The 24484-nt window shown below is 31.3% G+C and overlaps 2 protein-coding genes across 2 annotated transcripts; one reads left to right on the top strand and one right to left on the bottom strand.

The window, feature by feature from the left end:
- Nucleotides 1-290: 290 nt before the first annotated feature.
- On the bottom strand, nt 291-1275 carry LOC107829172 (uncharacterized). Its single transcript, XM_016656632.1, has 2 exons — nt 1069-1275; nt 291-731 (listed from the first exon to the last, which is right to left on the bottom strand). The coding sequence occupies exons 1-2, from the start codon at nt 1273-1275 to the stop codon at nt 291-293; spliced, it is 648 nt and encodes a 215-aa protein (XP_016512118.1).
- Nucleotides 1276-17516: 16241 nt separating this feature from the next.
- On the top strand, nt 17517-19193 carry LOC107829173 (protein BIG GRAIN 1-like A). The gene has a single exon (XM_016656633.2). It carries the CDS (start codon nt 17925-17927, stop codon nt 19044-19046), a length of 1122 nt encoding a protein of 373 aa, XP_016512119.1. The 5' UTR covers nt 17517-17924; the 3' UTR covers nt 19047-19193.
- The last annotated feature ends 5291 nt before the right edge of the window (nt 19194-24484 follow it).

Raw genomic sequence — 24484 nt, 5'->3', positions numbered from 1 at the left:
ATGTATTTTACTTTCATAAATCATATTCAATCTCTAATATATGATATTTATTCAGAAAAAAATCATCAGTTCTGTTTATGATACAATCATACCCTGTGTATACAATTTATTGTAATCATATGTATTCAATGATTGTATTTATCTATATTCATATATAATGAAGATATAATGGTCGTATTTTAATTACGTATTCAGATTTAATACACCAACTAAATATATCCGAAACATATTCGAAATGACACTATAATACATGACAAATCATTTTTCATTAATACAAGTCAGATTGTGAACTAATTTCTACGTGGAACATTTCTACAAGTACGCTTATTATGTACTTCCTGCCCACATATGCTACACGAATGTTGATTTTTCTTCTGCAGCAATTCAATCAACGGCTTATCACGCTTCTTCTTTGGTCTTCCAGGAGGTCTTTTCCATTTGGGTGGTAATACAACTTCATCTGCTACATGGGCTGGTATATTCCATTCTTTCCAGTCAGGCAAAGGATACACGGGCACCTCATATGTCATTACAACAGACTTTGGTTTGTAATAATCAGAGCAATAATCTTCTGACATTAGAAACTTGCTCTTCAGTACAGCCCAAGCGTGTGGGCACGGTAATTCGTCGACTTGGAACCGCCCACAACTGCATTTTTTCTCTAAAAGGCATACTGTGTAATGTCTTCCTTCATCGTTCACCATATGCAAATATTCAGTCGATGGCACAACCTACATTTTAAAAAACAAATAATATATATATCAAAGAATATAAAAGAAATAGAATTTTATCTAGTTTTAAGAATCACAATATATATTGTATTAAAATACAACTATATTAGATACAACTATATTTATACATACATAATTCAAAGACATACATGTATATACATGTAAATACATTGAATATAGATGAATACGTACTAAAGGAATGCTGACAGAATATTAAAGAGTAGTCTTGACTGAATATAGGATACAACTTCCATTGCTACCTTGAAATATATACAGTTAAATACCTTGTACCATAGATACATATAGGAAACAAATACATAAATAAAAGACAACTTACAGTCATTCGTGTAGACATTGCCTCGTTCAAGGTAAGCATCTCCTGGTATTTTTTACCAAGCGTTGTGTAGGTCTGTAGAGCCTCTTTACGATTGCTACAATTCCAACGTCCAAACATTTTCCTAACTTCTTCGAGGAGGTCGTATATTGGCAATTCCCTTGCTGACACAAGTGCGACATTGATTGACTCGGTAATATTTGACGTCATTGTCCATCCCCCGTTGACAGGTACATACAACCTAGCCCACTTTTCGTATCCAACTAACTCTAAGTATTCTTTCACCCTAATATCTACCTTCCCACCTTCTCCATTAGACTGTCAAACTCAGCCTGTGTGTAAGCTTTTGCCATTGAAAAGTATATCTCGCTCAACTTTGAATGACTCTTTTTGAATTTCTTATATACGTTGTTCCAAAGATGCCATATACAAGCAAAATGTGGTACAGTTGGATACACTCTTGATACAAGCTTGATGATACTTTCGTTCCTATCTGAAACGATGCACATGCTTTCTCTCTCACCATATGCTTCCTTGAATTGCTCAAAGAACCACGTCCAAGCAACATCGTTCTCTAAATCAATAACACCATATGCCAGTGGAAGTATATGGCCTGTAAATAAAATGGCATACATATTTTAAATATGTATTTCAATATTTTATATGCAGTACTATTATAATACCATATTATAACCAGCATACTCACCTGCACCATCCAAAGTGCTGGCCGAGACGAAAGTCCCAGTGTAATATGGTTTTAAGTTGTTTCCATCCACAACCACAATGAGTCTACATTGATCGAACCCTTTTATAAAGGCATACAAGGTTATATACACATACTTGAACTCATTTTGTGGGAATTTTACCATTCTAATGTGCGAACCAGGATATGTCATATCCAGTATCCTGGTAATTTATTGTATGAATCAGTCGGTTCACCCCTCAAAAAATTCATTGCCTTTTCTTTAGCCCGCCATGCCAACATGTAACTAACATCGACACCTAAATCTGTTTTTACATCATCAATTATATCATTTGGGGTATATTTCTCTTATGATTTGTAAGCTTGGGCCTAATCATACCACCTATAAGGCTGCTACTTGCCTGACGTTGCTCATACACCTTATCCTTCAACGGACATGTATGCTTATCATTGAACTCTCTCACTTTGAACAATTGTGATTTGTTATTGCTAGAAGCCTTAAACCTCCATGCACAATCATCAGACATACATAATAATGCATAGTTGCAAAGAAGTTATTATTATACATATGATCAATATAAATACTTACAAAAAATACACTCATATAAATTTGAATATATTATTGCATCTATATATACATATAGAGTATTATACAACACAAATATATACAGTGTTCAAGGTTGAATACACCTATACTTATAAGCATACATTTAAATACAACTAATACACTTAATAAAAAACAGTTAGAGCCACTACATACAACTAAATACATCTACATACGTGATTGCAGCTAAATACATCTGCATACAGCTAAATACATCTACAAACAGTTTGATTTTACATTCAATTCTTCTGTACTAGCGCAATGCTCCACACCAATACATGTATTATTAATACATAATAACTAAACACACACACCAATATAGGTCAAGTAAAAATTCACAAATACAACTAAATACACCTCCATACACTTTACAAATCCAACCAGAATACAATAAACAAAACAATAATGAATACTTAAGAACACTCAAACCTGATTGAATTAGACCTATCAACCCGGAATTGAAACCTTTTTGATATAGCATAATGCTCCATCACCTCTTTCAATGTAGCTTTATCCTTATATACTTGTCCAACCATAATCTCCCTTTGATTTGTTTTTGAAATTATCAAATCGTCTAGTTCGAACACCCCAATTGGTTCGCTTGAATTGACAACATCAAGGGCAAGGGTATCATCTATATCGAAATTATACCTTTGAACTGCTTCTTCCATTTGGACATGTCGCCTTGAATTAAACTACCTTCGGATACAACTTCTTTGTCAATTGTTGTTATGCACAAAGGATACATCTTGAATTCTCTGTTCTCTTTTTTCAACTCTACATACACCCTAAAACCCATATCATTGTGTATTTCCATTGGCGTGCAATTTCCTTCTACTTTGTATTGAATTTTAATGGACTTTGAGCTCAAATCTATGTCCAGTTGCTTTGAAATTGACGCGACCACATCATTATACGACGCATACTCCTTTATCAGTATTCCCTCAATCGAATAATCGACGTAGTTACTCTCACTATTCCACTTTCCAGAATGTCGCAATAAAATTGTAAAAGTTGTCATATGCAAAATCGAATTTGAACATATTTTTGTATACAATTGTATTAATCTCAAATTTTCTTGGTTGAAAATTTATTTCTACGAACTGTAACAGAAGAACAAGAAAAGAAAGAAGGGAGAATTGAAAATCTACAGATTGTTATGTTTTTGAGTACTTTCGGATGGAAAATCTTCAATGGAGGGGGAAATACAGATTATGGGTGATATAATTGTGTTAGTTGAGTTATATTAGGAGACTATTTGCGAGATTGATTTTGTTTCCGTTTTAAATCAGTTGAAAAGTCCTTTTTTAAGGAAAATATGTTACTGTATTCAATGATAAAGATCTTGAATACAGTTGAATACAAAATCTTATTAACTGGATTTCCAAGATTGACGCCTTTTTTTCCTAATGTATTCAAAATACAGTAATCTAAATACATTAAATACATCTAAATACATATAAAAACGTATATAGGATGTAATATAGCAAATGGTATCTATAAATAGCTAATTACCACTAAAAGATAGTGCTTCTTGAAAATTTTCCATTTTTAAATCTTGGCCAAACACTAATTGCTGCTCAGAAGTGCTTTTCAAACTAATTAGCCAAATACAAACTGCTTCTCACCAAAAGTACTTTTGAGAAAAGCATTTTTAAAGAAAATCAATTCTCAAAATAAACTGATTTTTGCAGCTTGGCCAAACGGGCTATTAAACCCTAATAAACGATGCAGTTAGCAGATAACGTATGAGGAAATGGGAGCTATCAACACGTGAATTGAATAATTTTCGTGCGCGCTGGATTTGAACAGTGATTGCGAAAGGAAAAATGACACTGTATAGCCGCTCTCAAAATTTTATAGTCGAAAAAATATATATTTTTATTATATTTTTAGTATATATATATTCTGTATATTATATACAAATATTATACACTTTTTCGGCTACAAAATATAAATATTTTCTGGCGCGAGATAAAAATTATAATATCCCAGTCAATTTTATTTTAATTTAGGCCTTCGTTCGAGAATAAATCCGTACACTGTCAATAACTCTTAGAAAAGTATACATATAAACAAATTAAAGGGAAAAGAAAAATCAATTGCAGAGTGGAACTTGTGTATACGGGTGGAGGAACATGGAAAATGCTTAACTTACGCCAAATTATTTTAACTTAACATGATTAGGTGATAAAAATGAGTTGAGAATGTATTCAATTAATCACAATTAAGTGATGAAAAGTAATATGCAAACACATTATACATATATGATTTGGTGTAAATAACGAGTAAGTCGTTTCTGGATTAACGTGGTCCATGCATATATTGATATCTCTATGAATTCAGATTAACAGAGAATTGATATACTGAATTCAGTTTGATCATATACTTTATGTATGTGCTAAATACTACTCCTATTAGTATTACATTTGTTATTCTTTCGGCGCAGTGGTATTACGTACATTTTTTTTTCTTCGTACTGCATGGTAGACTTTAAAATTAAACTCACATTTATTTTGCAGTAGACTCTCACGGATACCATTAGATGGCATGGCAAGACGTGATAGTAGGGTGAAATTTAAAAATAGCCAAATTTATAAGTGGTAATTTAAAAATAGTCACACTTTCAAAAGTAATCGAAATTTAGCTACTTTTCATGTAAAAATAAATTTGAACGAAAATACTGTTCAAAATACGAAAAATATTCCAGCATAATATACTGGAGTTCGAATTTTTTACATTTGAACTTCCAGCAAAATATATTGGAGTTCCAGCATAATATACTGGACTTCCAGCATAATATGCTGAAAGTTCATATACAGTTGCTCCAATCTTCAGTATATTATGCTGAAATTTTCCGTGTGCTGTACTTCCATCATAATAGGCCGTAAGTTCATACACAGATGCACCAATCTCCAGTATATTATGCTGAAACTTTCCGTGTTACAGCAAAATAGTAAGTAGCTATTTTACAATGACTTTGCAAACGCTGGCTATTTTTCAATTACCGGCCCGAAAACTGACTAGCCCCTGCCATTTTCACGTGATAGTATTGGTCATTGGTATTGATATTACAGATTTTTATCAGGTATTTTCCAGCTTTCAGAGCTTGTTTGGTGGGAGTTGTTAAGGCTTCTTAAATCCTAATAAACCCTGCAGATAACTGAGGAAATGGACTGAGCAATTAGCACGTGAATTGAATAATTTTCGTGTTCGATTTTCATAGTGCGCGCTGGATTTTGAACAGTGATTGCGAAAGAGAGCCGATTTTATTTGGGCAAAGATCACGCCTGCTGCCAAAATTATTTGTATACGGTGATCGTAAAAGTGTATAGAATTTATATATATTTTGGTTATTATTTTTAGAACGACTATATAATGTCATTTTTTTGCTCTTATTTTAATTTAGGCCCTCTTTCGGTAGTAAATCCGTACGCTGTCAATAATAACTCTTTTTATCTGGTCATGCCACCAGAGTCCAAAGAATCAGCCCAATGAAGCTGAAGTGAATCTGCAACTTTTTGAAAAGTATAAGCGAAAAGGGAAACAAAAATCTACTACTATTACAGAATGAAACTTGTGTATGGAGGTGGAGGATTAACATGGAAAATACTTTACAGTTACAGCAAGCACATAGTATTATATATTTATTGAGTATAAACAACGAGTAAGTCTGTTGTGAAATCAGTTGGTTTGGTTTGTTTCAAAGTCTTTTCAGATTATCGTGACCCACGCATATATCTCGAAGAATTTAGATAAACATGCACATCTATTGTACGAGCCGTGTTCGATCATGGTTTCTTTTCCTGGTTGAACATGAGAAATATTGATTAGCGGGTAATTCCTTAGCATGTCTTTTATCTTCCCTCTCCTGTGATTAGGAGTATAAACTGAATCGAAAATCGCATTAAATCGAAAAGTCAAACCAAACCGACTAAAAAACTCAACTAGATTTGGTTTGATTTAATTTGATATTGAGTAAAAGAACCTAAACTAAACCTACATATAAATATATAATTTTTTTTTATGCTTTTAAGAATTTATATAGAATTTTCTTTAAAAAATGTCTAGAAATTCTTCGATTCACTTACGGAATATAATATTTAATAGAATATGAAGTGCTCCATATTTATTAACTTTAAATAATGGGTTGTATAATCACTTTCTTATCAAGTCTTACTGAAATGTGTCAATCTCTTTGTTTTTCCATATTCATATGTCAAAATCTATCAATATTCTTATATTTTTTTCTAATTTGAAGTAGTTATTATTATTTAGGTATCATATTGATTTTTATGTTTAATTATTAAATTCGATTAACTTTGAAAATGTACATCAACAAAAAATTATTGCCAGACGACTAAAAAAATAATTATCACATGTTACTAAGAAAACTCACCCATAAGAATATTTTAATAGTGTTATGAAACAATAAAAGAAGAAGAAGAGTATTGCAGAGAAAAGTAGAGAGAAGAGAATTCTTATTGATATGGGATGAATTACAATGGAATAGAACCCTCTATTTATAGGGAGAGACTGACTTAGCCACCAAGCAATAAACCCTAGAATCTCTCTAAATATAGACATTTACCTTAAATAGAATTCTATTTATAACACTCCCCCTTGAATGTCTATTCAACAGATAATGTGCCTCGTTAAAACCTTAATTAAATAAAACCCAATGGGAAAAAAATTGTAGAAAAGGAAAAAGAGTACACATATCTAAAAATACGCTTTTTGGTTGCCTCGCTAAAAACCTTGCAAGGAAAATCCAATGGAAAAAAACCTTGTAAAGGAAAAAGAGTGCAACACGCATTAACTCCCCCTGATGAGAGCATCAATTCACATCTTTAAGCATTTGCATTCCAATCTTGTGCACCATCTTCAAAACGATCTTTGGTAGAGACTTGATAAAAAAATCAACCATATTAACTTGAATGAATATATTGCATCTTGAAATCATCAGTCTTGATAGAGATGTAATGTCTTCATAAACTTCCGTAGAATGGCCTTTCAATATCTCCATAGAGGTATTCTCGCTATCACATTATCATGCTTATAGTTATAGCAAGATACATATGTGCACAAATTGCACTTAGGATGTGGTACTTCAAGACCAAGAATTGTATATGCTTTAAGCGACTTAAATCCTTCATGGATTGTCATATAAGTTAAGTCATATAAGCCATATAATAGACTTTAGATGCATATCAAGTTTTTATGTCATGCTAGACATATAAGATATCGGAAACTGATTGCACATACCATTGACTTTATACTTTCAAGTATTTGAACTACATGTCCAAAACTACATGTCTTTCATATTAAACCAATTCTATTTGAATTGTGTATCGTCTATTTGGCCAATATTTTTGTATCTGTCTCGACAGCCTTAAGATTCCCATCTATACTTAGCACTATGATAGATGTCGTCGACGAACATTTTATATCGGTTCCAATAATTTTTCATAAAGACATAACATAGAGATCTCTTCATTCATATATTCAGGTACCTGAATCTCTCATGAGATTTTATGAAGTGTTATGTCATGTGATCTTCTTGATCACTTGCCTCCTTATTATGATCAGTTTGATCATTTGATCATCTTCTTTATCAAGAAGTTTTATTTGAAACCGATTTGTCTATACGCTTTAAGCGTACCATAGACTTTGTCCTTCTATGACTTAATATGAGCATTTGCAATGAGAATATAGTTACTTTCTTTGGGTCAGCAAATGCGTATGGCATGCTTTATAATATATAGCAAACGAATTATCTTTTTATGAACTTCAAGTTCATATTATGATATTCGAGGATCTATATATACAAATGATAATCCGTTCCACGTAATTTTTTCTCAAGTGTTTATCATGTCTGCCTCTCATGTTAGAAAAACTAACTTGTTTCCTTAACTTTGAGAGCCCATCTTTGTGTGTCATGGTGCTAATCAAAATATACACCGCACATTAATAATAATAAGATGAAATTATTTGGTTCCTGACCCTGAACCACTTGTGAGGGGAGAATGTACTATACTTTCGTATATAACCTATATCAAACTGATATAGATAACTTTGTTCTCATAAGCAATAGTTTAGCTATTAAGTGGAGGCACTTAATAAATTATTTTGCTAAACCAACTGTGATGTAAACCAACTTATCAAGATGGACTTCTTGAATAGAAAATCTAGAAATTATGCTTGAAATTAAAATTATTGAGCAAGTTACCTCGCAAAACATCATGTTGCGGGTTAATAATAATCGCACATGTAACCATCTCATAGATGCATCTTATGTGGTATACATGGCAAGTGAATGAGCCCATATTCACTTTTGATATTTCCAGCGTTTATGAGATTCAATCCCAATTTTAGTTGGTCTACTAATTAATGAGAACAAGCAACCTAGGAGAATTCGTAAAGAACTTTCTAGTTCTTTAATGTTTACTCATTTGAATTCTCTTTTATTTTTGCACATCATACTTAAATTGATATGACTAAACCAGCTATGCCAACTGGATATCAATAAACTCCAAGTTTATTATGATATGAGTTTTATATCAATAAAGTTCTACTTTATTGTGGTATTCTTTTATTTGTGTAGTACAAACTGAAGAATAAAGCGGGTAACTTTTCACATACATATTACCCCGCTACAAGTTGTAGTAATAGAAGATATTAAATCTTTCCTTTATTTATAGTCTCAATATAATCAACTGCTTTCGCGTGTACTTTGGAAACTGAATAAGTTTCTTTGAGACTTACTACAACACAATACCTTATTGGTAATCAATTGTGTTTCTCCAAAATAGTATAATTGGCTCTTGCAGAGTTCTCAATTAATTTTGTACTACCACATATTCATCAACATCAATATGGTGAATATCTCTTTTAAAGAGAAAGTTATACCATTATGGTTATGGTCAAAATTATATGCAAGATATGTTTCTTGCATTAATGTTATTCTTTAATAATCGCATTACCAAAATATTTTGGTGTGCAATAGGTACGTGACCGATGACCATTCATGCCATAATAATGACATTATTTTCTTATATCATCTCAAACCTCCTTCTAGAAGTGAAGGTGAGTGATTCACTACCACTAGCACGTTCATATTCTTCCAAGAATGAATATGTATTCATAAATTAGATGTTGTCATATTCACATCATGAATGGACCATAATCATCTATATGTGCTTTATAAAATCTCATGTCAAATCGATGACAAATATTACTTTCACAAAGTGAATGATTATTTTGAGAATCCTTATTGTTCTCATTACCACAATGATGACGATTATAATTTCGTCTATTGCCACGTCCACATCCATTAATACATTCATAGTAATAATTTTTGTCTTCTTTCAGACTTATCACATACTGCTATCACATTCTCTAAAGGGAATGAGAATGGAGCAAATTCAATGGGACGGATTTTCAATTCTTTGCCCACAATCATACATGAATTTGATCATGGCAAGGCATAGAAATTTTACCACTTTGGGTGGTTATAATATCTTTCAAACTCCATTAGAGTTGCAATCAAAATTTATCGTCTTTGCTTGTATTTAAAATCAAATTATAGAATGTCAAGAATTTGAAAGAGAAAAGTAAAATACTTACCTTAAATCCAGAATTTAATCATGAAGGAAGTTCATAGAATAATTGACAATCATTATGCTCAATCCCAAATCTTCTACTCAATTGGTTAGAGTCTCGTGCTGATAACGTGTTATGAAACAATAAAAGAAGAAGAAGAGTATTGCAGAGAAAAGTAGAGAGAAGAGAATTCTTATTGATATGGGATGAATTACAATAGAATAGAACCCTCTATTTATAGGGAGAGATTGACTTAGCCACCAAGCAATAAACCCAAGAATCTCTCTAAATATAGACATTCACCTTAAATAGAATTCTATTTATAACAAATAGATAATATTTTGTCAATTTTTAAATTTTTTACTAAATATATGTTTACTTATAAAAAATTCAACAAAGTAAGATTGAAATAATGTTTAAGTAATAAAAAATCCGAAAAATCATACAAAACCGAACCAACCTAAACCGGTATAGTTGATTTGGTTTAATTTTGATAAAATCGAATCAACTCGATCCATGTACACCCCTACCCTTCATAGACTATCACCTCTAATTGCAGGCAACAAAAAGATCGATCTTTTGTTATGCTTCCCCTTTTACAGTGGAAACTAGCTCACATACAAATATGAGGCCTAAAGCAGTTGCTTTACCTGCTTTAGAAAATGGCCGCTCCTGATTTAAATTTCCAATTTGAGCTTCAAAAATCACTAAAATCCACTATAGAAAACACTTTCTTGCTAAGCAAATTCAAATTAGTTGGATAAATGTGTTGTTGCGAATACCATATGGTTAAAAAGAAGAAGATGGAGATGGCTTTAACACAGAAGGGGACAAATTGAATTGGGTTGAGCACTAAGTTTGATTGATACGACACAATTGAATTGGGAGAATGGCGTCATGACTTTAGTTATAAATCCAACATGACACCAACATACAAATGTACAATGTTTTTCTATTTATTCCCATGCATTGCTGTAGAATCGAAGATGGATTTCTACTTTTTCTCCTTCTTTGTTTCCTGCCACTGTCATGAATTTGTATTTATACTGTAGCAAATTCGACATTTCAAGATCTAAAAGGATTCTAACTATATATTGCGTTCCCTAAAGAATCTTTTGTTTTTGTCTTCTCCTCTTTCATTTCCTCACGCATTTTTGTTGGACTTTCAAGTTTGCACCATTTTTTTCCCGAGAAAATAAGATTATATAACCACTATAAAAATAATAGTCGAAAAATATGTAAATTTTCGAAGAAAATAATTTTTTATTCCCCCCCCCCCTTTTTTCCAGAGGCTGGGAGTTTTAATTTTTTTGGTCAATATTGGTTAAAATTGAAATTAAAAAAAATTGAAGCCATGGATTTTAACTTAGAAGAAAAAATGAAGTTCGTGATTTCACTTGAGATACTTTTCAAAACAAGTTTCTCAAATATGTTAAAAGTACTACTTCTGTAAATGATGATTTTTATCCTATTAAAAATGGAAGAACATGAAGTATTTTGTGAAGCAAATGTGACAAATATTTTATATTTTCATATTCATATTTTCAACTTCAAATATTTTTCATTTTACAAGTTCAATCAAACATTATCCAAACGCCTACTATAAGACTGGTAGCCCAAGCCCATCCCACCCCAAATATAGAAAAGTAAATAAAAAGGTCGGTCTCAATTTATTTATGAATTCTAATATATTGTCATATTGATCCGTTATTCCATAAAGATTGACAGCCACGAGTGCAATCATTAATTTAGCATTATGTAAATCATGCTTGGACAAAGAGCCCACTTTTGGGGTCTCTTTCTCACTCTAATCAGACTAACCACATTCTACAAATAATAATGAACTATACCAATAATGATTGTGATGAATTACTGGGCGTTTGGACATAAGATTTATAAAATTTCGGGAAAAAATAAAAATAAATTAAGTGAAAATGGTATTTGAAATTAGAGTTGTGTTTGGATAGGAATATAATTTTGGACTTTTTCTAACTTTTGTGAGTGATCTGAAGGGAAAATTTTGGAAAATAACTTTATGAAGATTTTCAAATTTTTGAAAAATTATAAAATTTATCTTCAAGACTGATTTCGGGAAAAAGTGAAAACAAAAATTCAGAAAAGAAGAATTTTTTTATATGGCAAAACGGGCCTTTAGTACTAACGGGTCATTAGTAAGTACTTCTTTATTCTTAATTAAAATTAGTATTAAGTTCGAGTTTTGGGTATATAATTGATATTAGAAGCAAAAATTATGTGGGCTAGCCACTTTTTAAAGTGGTATTTGCTTTTTATCCAGTATTTTCAATGCTTAGCAATAGTAGCCACTAGTCTATTAAAATTAATATGAAAAGACTGTTTTACCCTTTCTTCTATCTCTTTCATGTTAGGGAGAAGAACTATGCCGCCATCGACGACGACTGTCGTGGACTCCATTGGATTCTCTTTTTGTAAGGTGTCTCGGACTCTGATAATTTCTCATATAATTAGTGGGTTTACAGAGGATATCCACTAATGACAAACATTTTCGTTTTGCATACTGTTACTTGATAGTGTGTGCATAAGACACTTGGTAGAAAAGATTCATTAGCAGAAGTTGGTACCTTTCTAGGACAGATTAGAACTATTTCTTCTTAAGATAGTTTGAACGAAACACCTGCATGGGAAATACACTTGGCAACTAATTTAAAGGATAAACTAGAACTTTTTATTTTGTAGATGCTGATAACTATTTGTCCCGCATATAGCATATAATAGTTTCTCTACTTTTGAACTTTTCATTACAAGTTCAAAAGTTAAGGACACTTGGTCCTAAGCTTCGAGTTCCAAGTTCAAAAGTTAAGGACACTTGGTACTGAACTTAAAATTACAAGTTCAAAGGTTAAGGATACTTGGTCCTGAACTTAGACTAACAAGCTCAAAAGTTAAGGACAATAGGTCATGAACTTACAGTTACAAGTTCAAAAGTTAAGGACAGTAGGTCTTGAAGTCCTGAACTTAGAATAACAAACTCAAAAGTTAAGGGCAATAGGTCCTGAACTTAGGCTAAGAAGTCCAAAAGTTAGGGACAATAGGTCCTGAACTTAGACTAACAAGCTCAAAAGTTAAGGATAATAGGTCTTGAACTTAGACTAACAAGCTCAAAAGTTACGGACACTTGGTCCTGAACATAGACTAACAAACTCAAAAGTTAAGGACAATAGGTCCTGAATTTAAACTTACAAGCTCAAAAGTTAAGGACAATATGTCCTGAACTTAGACTTACAAGTTCAAAAGTTAAGGACAGGTGGTCCTGAACTTCGAGTTCCAAGTTCAAAAGTTAAGGACATGTAGTCGTGAAGTCCTGAAATCCTGAACTTAGAGTTGCATGTTCAAAAGTTAAGGACATGTAGTCCTGAAGTCCTGAACTTAGAGTTGAAAATTGAAAAGTGAAGGACACTTGGTCATGAACTTTATGAGCAAAAGGGTATTTTCGTCCGGTCAGGTAAAATTTATTAAAGTAGTGGCTAAAGATTAAAGATATTTTAAACAGTGGCTAACCGTGCACTTCCCCATATTAAAGAGCATGTTATCCCCAATATAAGACTTTTTGGCACGCATATAAATTTTATTAAGCTGCAATACGAATACTAGACACCGAATATAAAAAGAACGAACCACTTGGATGTATGCACTTACGCACATCATTAAGATTTCTATCTTCCTTCCTTTATGATGTCCTGTTCAAGGTTATTCACTCCAATCTCAATATTACTTATTTTAGTAAATTGAAAGTTGTTTCAAATTTTAAAGAATTTTTTTTATCAAATTTAATTTTATTGCTCCAATTAATCGAATATTAGTTGAGATATTTAAGAGAGACAGTAAAATGTAGTTTGCACAAAAATCTAATAAATAAAACTATTATTTGCTTTTTTAATGACTACTGTGCAACAACCAAGATATGGACCAAATGGAGTACTAATATTTAAAGTTAGATTTAATGCTAAAGGTTCCCAAATTTTTCACTAATTTCTTTATGATGTTTTAGTCTTATGCAACTTAAGTTTAATACCTAATTATGTTTTCATTAATTTATGGCAAGCATTAGTTAGAAGTTAATACGTCTTAATTTAACTATAGTTGCATAACTGGGGTATTTTCAAAATGGTATAGTGTTTTTCTTAGTTGGGGCAACAAAGAAACTTTTTTAAAAAAAGAAAATTATTAATCTTATGAGTTTAACAAGAGATAATACATATATTTAATATAAGGAATAGTTGGTAGATTATCTTGGCTACCTATCTTTCTCTCTTTTCTCAATGTTAAAGATTAGGACTAGGAGATTATCTTCATTCACTATCTATTTTTCTCTTTCTTTTTTTTTTCCCCATCAAAAACAGTAAATTAATAAAAAGGAAGATAGTGTTGGGGGAAAAAAGAAAAAGAAAGATAGTGTTGGAGATTAAGGTAACATTCAGACCAAAAAAAAAAAAAAGATTAAGGTAACACAATTAAATAGTATTATATGTAGAGTGTTATCCCAAAAGGAATGTCTTGCTTAATATGGCACGCTGCTTCATCTTTAATTCTCATTTTCGCACAATCTTTTCACACTCCTCATTCTTTTATATATATAAACTTTATTTATACAGCGTTTAAATATTATTGATACTTAATATATGATAAATAAGAGAAATTTTATTAGGTGTTTGTCCAGATTTTCTTACCATAATTGATTTTTCTATCTCATGAAGAAAATGACGACATATTTACCATAATTGAATTTTTCTTTTCTTAGAAGGGAAAATATAATCTTCCATATTTGGCTAGTCCCTTTTCTCGTAGGAAAATGTTTGGATTTCTATAAATTGAGGATCCTTCCTTCTCATTCAATAACATCCATTACAAGACAATTGTTAGTGTGTCACTTGTGTTTGCCTATTCGTGAAGTTGTTCTCTCAATATTTTGTACTCTCTTTTTATATAGTGGATTGTTCATTTCCGCCGTGTGCGTAGGTTAATTGTCCGAACCACATTATATGTTTGTGTCTATTTTGATATATTTTTCTTTGTTGTATAATTTATCGTCGTTGAAAGTTTACTTTACTAGCTTCCGCATGACATATGATTTTTTTTTCGATCCTAACAAATTTGTCTTGATTTTATAAAAAGAAATATTGATTCTGAAAATTGAACCGATTGTTTTTATGATCAACAAATGTTATTTTAATAATATGACATATTCAACAAGAAGACAGTATGTTAACTTTACATAAGATTACTTTTTATAACTGTTATAAAAGATTATTTTTGTTGCTTAAAACAAAAATATGAATACTTATATCATGTTTTCATTTTCGCTTATAGAGATAACCATGCATAATTCCACCATCATAGGATTATATACTAAAATTTCATCTTTCTGAGATGAGAAGAGATGAGCTTATTGTCCAGTGGGATAAATTATTACGAATAAGACATAATAACAAACTGCACACTAGTCTTTTCTTTCGTACTCCCCTGCAAAAATCAATAGATTAATCCTACTCTAGTTGGAATTATTGAATCACGTGGATCTTTACCTTCCTTTTTCTTTGTTTTTTTGGGTCAGTTACTATATGACATGTTTGTTTCAACATCCTATAAATAGTAAGACTTGTTTTGTTAGCTTAAAAAATATACGTTTATTAGCTTTTGCAAATAATTGAATTTATCGACAAAAAATTAGGTGAGTACCTTCTGTTTAAATGAATTTTGAATCTTTAAATTCAAATAGACTGTCGGAGATAAATATATTTAATTAATCTCTCCTGTTCCAAATAAGAATTATAATACTACTAGTCTGCTGGCAATACAAATTATGAAGGACATGTATTATTAGGTTAACCGTACGTATTCCTCGTGAGACTATTAGCCCGTTTGCCCTAACTGCAAAAATCAGCTTATTTTGTGAAGTAATTTTTTTCAAAAGTATTTTTCTCAAAAGTTCTTTTGGTGAGAAGTAGTTTATGTTTGGCTAATTAATTTGAAAAACACTTCTGAGCAGCAATTAGTATTTGTCCAAACTTTAAAAAACTGCTTTTAAGTAGCTTTTCAAAAAAATGCTTTTGGAGAGAAGCTACTTTTTTCTGTTTCTCCTCAAAAACACTTTTTTTCCTTCCAAAAACTTGGCCAAACATCTCAATTTTTGGCCAAAAGTGCTTTTGGCAACAAAAAAAAACACTTTTGGCCAAAAAGAAGCTCGGCCAAACATGCTATATACATACGTAAGCCACGTCATTAGTGCTCGGTTGGAAGTGTGTCCTTGTTGGACCATCCAACCACCTTGGTGGCGGATCTAGCCTTGTATCAATGGGCTTACCGTTCTCGTGAACCCAATAATTTTTGCTCAAATTATATATACGTATAAAAAATCGACTAAGAGAGTGTTTGGATTGGCTCAGCTTTTAATTTTTTTTAGCTTTTCTTATTTGACAAAGTTATAAAAAATACTTAAAATAAGTTAAAAACTGCTTAAAATACCAAAAGTAATATGCTGGGCTACCCCAACTTATTATTTTTTGGGTTAAAAGCTATTTCTGCTGCAAAGTCATTTTTTTAAGCCAATCCAAACAGGCTCTAAACATACTTTTTTCATTTCAATTTATATGTCTTACTTTCCTTTTTAGTATTATTTAGCTCCAATTTTCCACATGTCATATTTTAGACCACAAGACTCGAATGATATATACATCTTTAATTTAAGACCACAAGATTTTAAAATTTTCTTTACTTTCTTAAACTTTGTGTACAATCAAACTAATAGTCGATTTGGCCAAACTTCTCCAAAGCCAAAAACACCATTTTTTCTTCAAAAAAAACTTTTTTTTTCAATGTTGAGGTGTTGCCAAGTTTTTAAGAGGAAAAAAAAGGGTGATTTTGAGTAGAAGTAGAAGAAAAAAAATAAGTAGTTTCTTCCGGAAATACTTTTTTTGAGAAACACTAATCATTGCTTAGAAGTGCTTTTCAAATTATTAGCCAAACAGAAACTGCTTCTTACTTTTACGAAAACCACTTATTAAAAAAAACCAATTTTAGAAGTTTGGCCAAATAAATTGTAAGACACACAAATTAAAATAGAGGAAATAATAAATATTTAACTATAAAATTATTCCCCCCGTTTCAAATTAGATGAGATACTTTCCTTTTTTCGTCTGTTCCAAAATAAATGCCACATTTCTAAATTTTGAAATAAATTAGCGTTAAACTCTTTATTTTTCCCATTTTACCCTTAATGAAAAGCTTTTATAACCATACAAATATCATCATCTCACAAAACTTTTATACCATAAGCTTTTAGGAATACATGTTTCAAAAGTATTCTTTTTTAATTCCCATAGATTTCGTGTCGAATCAAACTATCTCATCTAAATTGAAACGGATGGAGTAAATATTATTGTATCGAACTCATAAACTTGAAACCCCCGCCTATGCCACCCCCTCCGCATCCCTCTCACCCTACCCCTACCCCGTGCTTGTAAGTTGAGATCATATAAAGCCCAAAGTGGAGCAGAAAAGAAGAGAATAAAACACAAACAGTTCTCTCTTCTCTTTTCATCTCTCTTATCTCTCTCTCTTCCTCAGGCGTGTCATCCAAATTCCAGGCTCTCATTATTCTCTGCTCTCTCTCTCCCTAAAACCATCATCAAACCCAACTCCATTAACATAACTCTTGTCTCCTTTTTTCCTCTTTCCATTTTCCCTTATACTCATTCCTCTGTTCTGTTAAACGTGTGTTTTAATCATCAAATAGCATGGATTCTCAACATTCTGTCATGATTTTTCTTGCCCCTTATCTCCATTAAACTCTCTGTTTTCCATCAGCTTTTGACTCTCCCAAAACAGACAATAAAGACATTCCTTTCATCATTTTTCACCCCACTCCTTACTATCCCCCCTCTGCTCTGTTTTTTCACCTCTATAAAAATAGGAATGGATAGATATAACTACCAAAGAGAGAGAGATATTTCACATACTTCAAATCCTTCATTTTCTTCTACACTACTTGATGCAATTTACCGTTCAATAGATCAAGGAGAAGAAGAACAACTTGTACTATACAAAGAAACAATGCGCAAGAAACAGAGCAACAACAACAACGTGGAAAATTTCCAAAAGGTTTGTATGATTGAGAAATGGATGGAGCATAAAGTCAGTGAAAAAGTTGTCGTTCGACGAAAATCAGCTGCAGATTTCGAGAGAAAATCAAGGAATTTGATGAACTCGAGCTCCAGTTCCTCAGATTCAAGTTGTGGGGGAGTTTTTTCTTCTAATTCAGAAGCTGAATCTGTTTATAATAATGGAGTTAATAACTCCTCTGTTTCTTCATGTTATGGTTTAAATAGACCTAAACCTATTCGAACTTCCATTTCAACTACCAAAAATCTCAATTTGGAAAGAGATTTTGTTCAAAAAACAAAAAATGAAGGTGGGTTTGTTAAAACAAAGTCTAAAGCTTTGAAGATTTATGGAGATTTAAAGAAAGTTAAACAGCCAATTTCTCCTGGGGGTCGTTTAGCTAGTTTTTTGAACTCAATTTTCACTACTGGAAATACAAAGAAACCCAAAGTTTCTTCTACTTCAGCTAATACATCAACTTGTTCTTCAGCTTCTTCATTTTCAAGATCATGTTTAAGTAAAAATACTCCAAAATCTAGCAATAGTGGAGTTAAAAGATCAGTTAGATTTGTAGATGAAGCTTGTCAGTCCAATTTGGAAAGTGTGAAAAATATTAGGAAAACTATAAATGAAGAGTTGAAATTTCATGCAATGGAGAAGAACCGTAGAGTGGAGGAAGCAGCTAAGGAGTTATTGAAAAATTATCAGAAGAAAGTGGAGAGGGATTTTGATATGAGAAAAAATTCAGAAATCAAGAAAATGGAAGTTTTTGAAGATTATGAAGATGATGACGTGGCAAGTTGTGCTAGTTCTGATTTATTTGAGCTTGATAATCTTTCTTCTATTGGAATAGATAGGTACAGTGAAGAATTACCAGTTTATGAAACTACTAATCTTGGTACTAATCGAGCCATTGCTAATGGTTTCATTTTGTAATTCCTAAATAAATCTCAAAAAAAAAAAAAAAATTGTTAGTGTATTATTGTTACTAATGTAATTGGTTTGATTGGGGGTTTACTTTAAGAGAAATGAAATGAAATTTCTCTTTCAAGTTAATTTTATTATCTACCTTTCTTCTCTGAATATTTCCCTATCTATTTTTCTTTTGTTCCTATTCTTATTCACACTTGTTTACCAATTTGCTTCATTGCTAAAGATGTAAATTTATTTCTTGTGTAGATGATAATGGCCATGAAAAAAATAAGGCCAAATACATATCCGACCCCTTAAACTTGTCCAAAGTTTTCAATTAGGCACATAAATTAAGTATTTTATCTATTGAACACCTGAAACCGAACCAAATTGTGTCTAGTAGTATCACATTAATTGCTAGATAACTTCTAGTTATAACATGTAAATGTCCATAATAAGTAGATTGTACTTCATAATAAAGCAATAACTTGTTATAATATTAGCGTATATTAGTTAAATCTAAAAAGAAAAAAGGATTCTTGAGAGATCATGTTCACACGAGGAGAAGAAGAGGTAAAGGCAATTCAAGAAAAGGGGCAAAGGTAAGATCATCTTCACTCATCGAAGAGAGAGTTTAGGCTTTTTTTTTTTCTTTTTTTTTTCTCATTACATTAGCTTTTTCTTGGTTTTTTTGTGGGTCCTTTTTTGCTTCAAGATGGCGCTAGCATAAATATTCCCTTCGAATTATGAAGTCAAAAAGCTACTCCTACTATAGCTTCATTATCAACTATATTCACTGCTAGTAAATGCCACTTCTACAATTTGATGCATTTATTATTTCCAAATTCATAACCAATTATTGAAATAATTATGAGTAGTCAAAATGCTGAAATTTTGGTTATGGCTCCCTACTACCTATGGTTCATATTATTTTTCTTTTTGGAAAATTAATTTTATTTTAAAATAATTGATGTCTTAAGAAGCAAGGATATATTTTTTTCAAATTTAATTTCCATCTGCTCTCGTAATGTTAATGAAGTGAAATGTTAAGAAATACAAATGATAGTTTAGACAAATTATGTCACAATTAAAGTTATTTAATGCCTTTTCTTAAGAGGTGTATTGTAATTCAAAAAACGACAAATATATTAAAAGGATAATTAATAAAGTAGAGTAAAAATGGGATTGACGAAAATGATGATTGGAGGAAGGAAAAGATAGGGATTGTTCATGGTCTCCAAAAGATTAGGACAAAAAATCTAAGGTCAGATTTTTGTTGGGTGGGGGAGCTAGTCATCCTTTACCCATTTTTACTTCGGTTCAAACACGATATTCGCATTAAGACTCGATTAAATTAGATTCGCATAAAAATATTTTATATTAGAGTAAAACAGTTTTTAGCATATATGATCTCATACACACGAAACTTCTAGATAAGAATTAAAGAGTACTTATTACTGTATCACAATTCTTGTTGGTTATTCATTTCTATTTGCTTACAATTATCGCCTAGATGCCTATAGGGGCGTAGTTAGAGTGTCGAAAGCGGGATCGGCCGAACCCAATAACTTTAATTCGAATCATATATTTATTTTAAAAAAATTCATTAAATATTTATAAATTATCTAAAATTAAATAACTTAAAAAGATTAAAATATCAAACTCATAACTTGAAATTCTGATCCCGTCTCTAACTGACACGCAAAGAAAATGATATACCTTAGGTTTGTTATTCCAAGAAATTTAATAACTACTGACAGTACTTCTCTGTTATGTACACAAAGGTCAAACAAAGGGGTCTTCACTTTCAAAGGACATATGCACTAACAAGAAAAGTTAATTACTACCTTTGAAACTGTTTTTCTTCTCACCCCAATATGCCAACAATATAGAATTCTGTTCCTACTCGAACCAGAGTGATATGATGACCTCTAGTGGCACAAGAAATTATATGAATTTTATGATATAGTAGAACTTATTATTAGTGCGTGGCTGTCCACAGATATATACGAAGAAAAAGGGGGTCATTTTTTGATGATCAATAATAGGTTTAGGCCCCTCATTTTGGAATCCTAGGTTGCTAAAATATAAACTCTAGTTTATCACCTTCAGTTCATTTTAAATATCATTTAAAACATTTATTAAAAAAGTACCGTCCGCTACACAAAACATTTTATATTCACATAGCATTTGTAAAAAAATCGCACCCTAAAGAATGTTATGTAGACAATCTAGAATAAGGATAATTTTTTTTAAAAAAAAAGATCTGATTTTTGAAAGCGACATTTATTTTGGACCAAGTTTGTTTGGCTAAAACGATAATTAAGATGGAATGGAATTAAGTATTATATATACAACAATAATTTTCAGTGATCGCACATGCATTTGTAGGACATGTATATAAATTCACTGCTAATTTACAAAAAAAAAAATAAAAAAAATCATGCTTTTACTATTTGTTTGATGATTAGGTTTAGTTCATTTTTTTGGTCATCCGCGTACGGGTTCTTTAATTTATTTATTTCTCCTTTAATCTTTACGACCAAATGTACAATTTCTACAGCTAAAAGTAAGCCTTGTGAGCTGTGGTACGTACTGAGCATGACAACTTGAAATTCGTTAAGATACAGCGAAAATATATAATTACTAAATTAAGAAACTTAATACACGTGATGACCACAATCAAAAGTTCAATAAAGTAAGCAAATATAAGAATTATCTTGTGATTACTATAAAAGATATGTGAAATCTAAGGAAAAGAAGTCTTAGGAATACCCTACAGTGGAAGTTAAAAATGAAATGGGAGATTAGAGAGGACCACAAAATCATAACAGTTTGATATGCTAATTAACCTATAATATTTTATGCTTAACTTACACATTAAAATAATAGTATAATTTTAAAGTGAACAAAGCTTGAACTATAGGAAAAGAAAAGCCTATATCCTACTCCTATGTTCTAAAGTTGTTATAGGGTTTGATTTGCCTATGCAAGAAAAAGAAATTTTATTTTAGGACCCATTCCTGTTAGTTCACAACCAAAGTTGGATGGCGCTAGGTCTTAACGTACCATATTTAATATTAAAAATATAACAATAAATCCAAAAGAGAATACTCATTAGTTAATGGCTCATTTAATTAAGCCCTAGCTAGTATTAATGCTAAAACTTAAAGCAAAGATGTTAAAATTAATATTCTTAAAACTTTTTCATATATATTTTTCATATATATTGAATACGTACACGACACTTTTCTAATTGGTCATGCACGCCTATAAAGATGTAGGCCTGTTGCATGGTGAGTTCCCTCGTCCCATTTCACATTAAAAAATGACAGCTCGGTGCACAAAGTATTTTTCCGTTTATGCAAGGTCAAGGGAAAGATCGCACCTCGAATGATGTGATGTAAACAACTTACTCTAACGCAAGTGTTAATGGTTACTTTCATGACTCGAACCTGTAACTTATTGGTTACACGGAAACAATTTTATCATTGTTGCAAGCTTCCATTTCAAATTACATTTAAAAACTAAGAGTTTACTAGAAGGATTGTGTAAATAAAGTCTACAATGTCATATACCTAAATTTTGTATAGTACAACAAAGGCCTGATAGTATAAATCTTTTACTCTGTCAGTATAGTACTATTAAATTTCAATCCAATAACTAGACATAATTTTTTTTTCCAGTTTCTTGCTTAGTGATGTACTTTGTTATTCATTAACCAAGGAATTTTAGTGGGGAATCAACATTATAATCATGAGAGGAAAAGGAAATTCCCTACTAAAGTCAAAAGTTGCTAAAATAAGATTAGCTGAAATTCTATTTAGTTTGGATTCAGCGATTTAATTGGTAAAGCCTAGTATATAGTTAATGGCCATCGCGATAAGATGATAAACTTGCTTTATATATATGGTTGGTAAGGTGGGGAAGTAGTTAACTTCAATCATAAGATGAAATTAATAGGAGCCTAGACGTGAGACCACCCTGCGTTGACTATTTTTTAAGTTTAAACACATAACTAATCATCATACTAATCTTCTCCATAATATAAATTTTGATGCACTTAATTAATTACTGGAGTACTTTGTTTTTGTTAATTAGTATTACTCTTTATGCAGCATATGTATTTGTCAAAACCTCAACTTGAAAATATGGTTGTCTGTATGCAGTCTTTACGATATGGTACTAATAATATTTTCTATAACTGGTTATTACACACAAAAAAATATGTATTTCATATTGTAATAGGTTATTTGCTTTTAAGTTACTATTCCAAGTTATTATAGATACTTACCTATAGTGATCTTTTAAATGACCTATTAGAGTTGATTATGCGTACCAACTATGTAAAAATATTCACCCAATCAGGAATTTATAAAGTAATTACAGATAAATTATATAATACTAATCAGTGACAAGGTAAAAATAGTAGTTGATCATCTGTTATCAGGGTAAACTACACTAAGAGTAAAAATAATTAGTATTATTCTTATATTTTTGGTGTACAAAACCTAAATCAGACCCGATAATTTAAAGTTTTTTTTTACCTTCCTAGTGTATCGAACTTTCTCTTTCTCTATATATATATTCATTCAAATTAATAAGAAGCAAGCTAGCCACATAAGGCTGGAATACGCAGCCCCCATCAGCAATTAAATGACCTGTTTCTAATTCAAACCGAGTGGTTACAATCAGACTGTTTTTGTGTATATATCCTTTGGGATCCAACTAGCTTCTTCTTTGATAATGTATACTATATAGAATTTCTTTTCATTATGTTGGGCAAAGCTCGGCTGGGCTTGTTACATACCAACCATGCATATGTCACTGGCACCTACAGTGTTTTGCCTTAGCTTGTAAATGAAATCGTTATATTTGTGGCTGCTGTTACTATATTGATCAAGTGTAGGACCAATTGATTCAAGTACCTGACACAGAAAACTTAGAAATATATACTCGTTGTTATGGAGTAGTTATTACTATAGTGGACTTTGAAAACGAAGAATCAATCAAAGACGGAACGAAGATTTCAAACTTATGTGTTCTGGATTTTAAAACGATTATTTCAAGTATTAATGACTGAGTTTTAAATTTAATATTTTATACATATTTAATAAATTTTTAACAGAAATATATTGTTTGAACAAAAAATACTGGATTAAGCCGACCGTAGCCGGGCTTCTAGCTCCGCTGTGGCTTCATAATAAAAGAGTTGCTGTTTAAGAAGGGTGCATGAAGGGTCATTGAGAAGGTACCTACCTAGACAAATATTATCCTTTTGTAGGTCACTGTTTCCTCAAGGGCAAGACTCTTCTTGACTTGTTAACGTCTTTTAATTTATAAATATTTTTCCAGTCTCCTCCAGGCTTCTTCTACTGTTTCTCGTATCTTTAAATAATGTGCGTTGAGCGAAATTTAATAACTTTTGCTTAAATAATGTATTTGTTCTAGAAAATTTATTA

This window comes from Nicotiana tabacum, chromosome 6 (assembly GCF_000715075.1).
Source record: "Nicotiana tabacum cultivar K326 chromosome 6, ASM71507v2, whole genome shotgun sequence".
Lineage (NCBI taxonomy): Eukaryota > Viridiplantae > Streptophyta > Magnoliopsida > Solanales > Solanaceae > Nicotiana > Nicotiana tabacum.
Note: the sequence above shows the minus strand (reverse complement) of the source record. Positions and strands in the feature narration are given on the sequence as shown.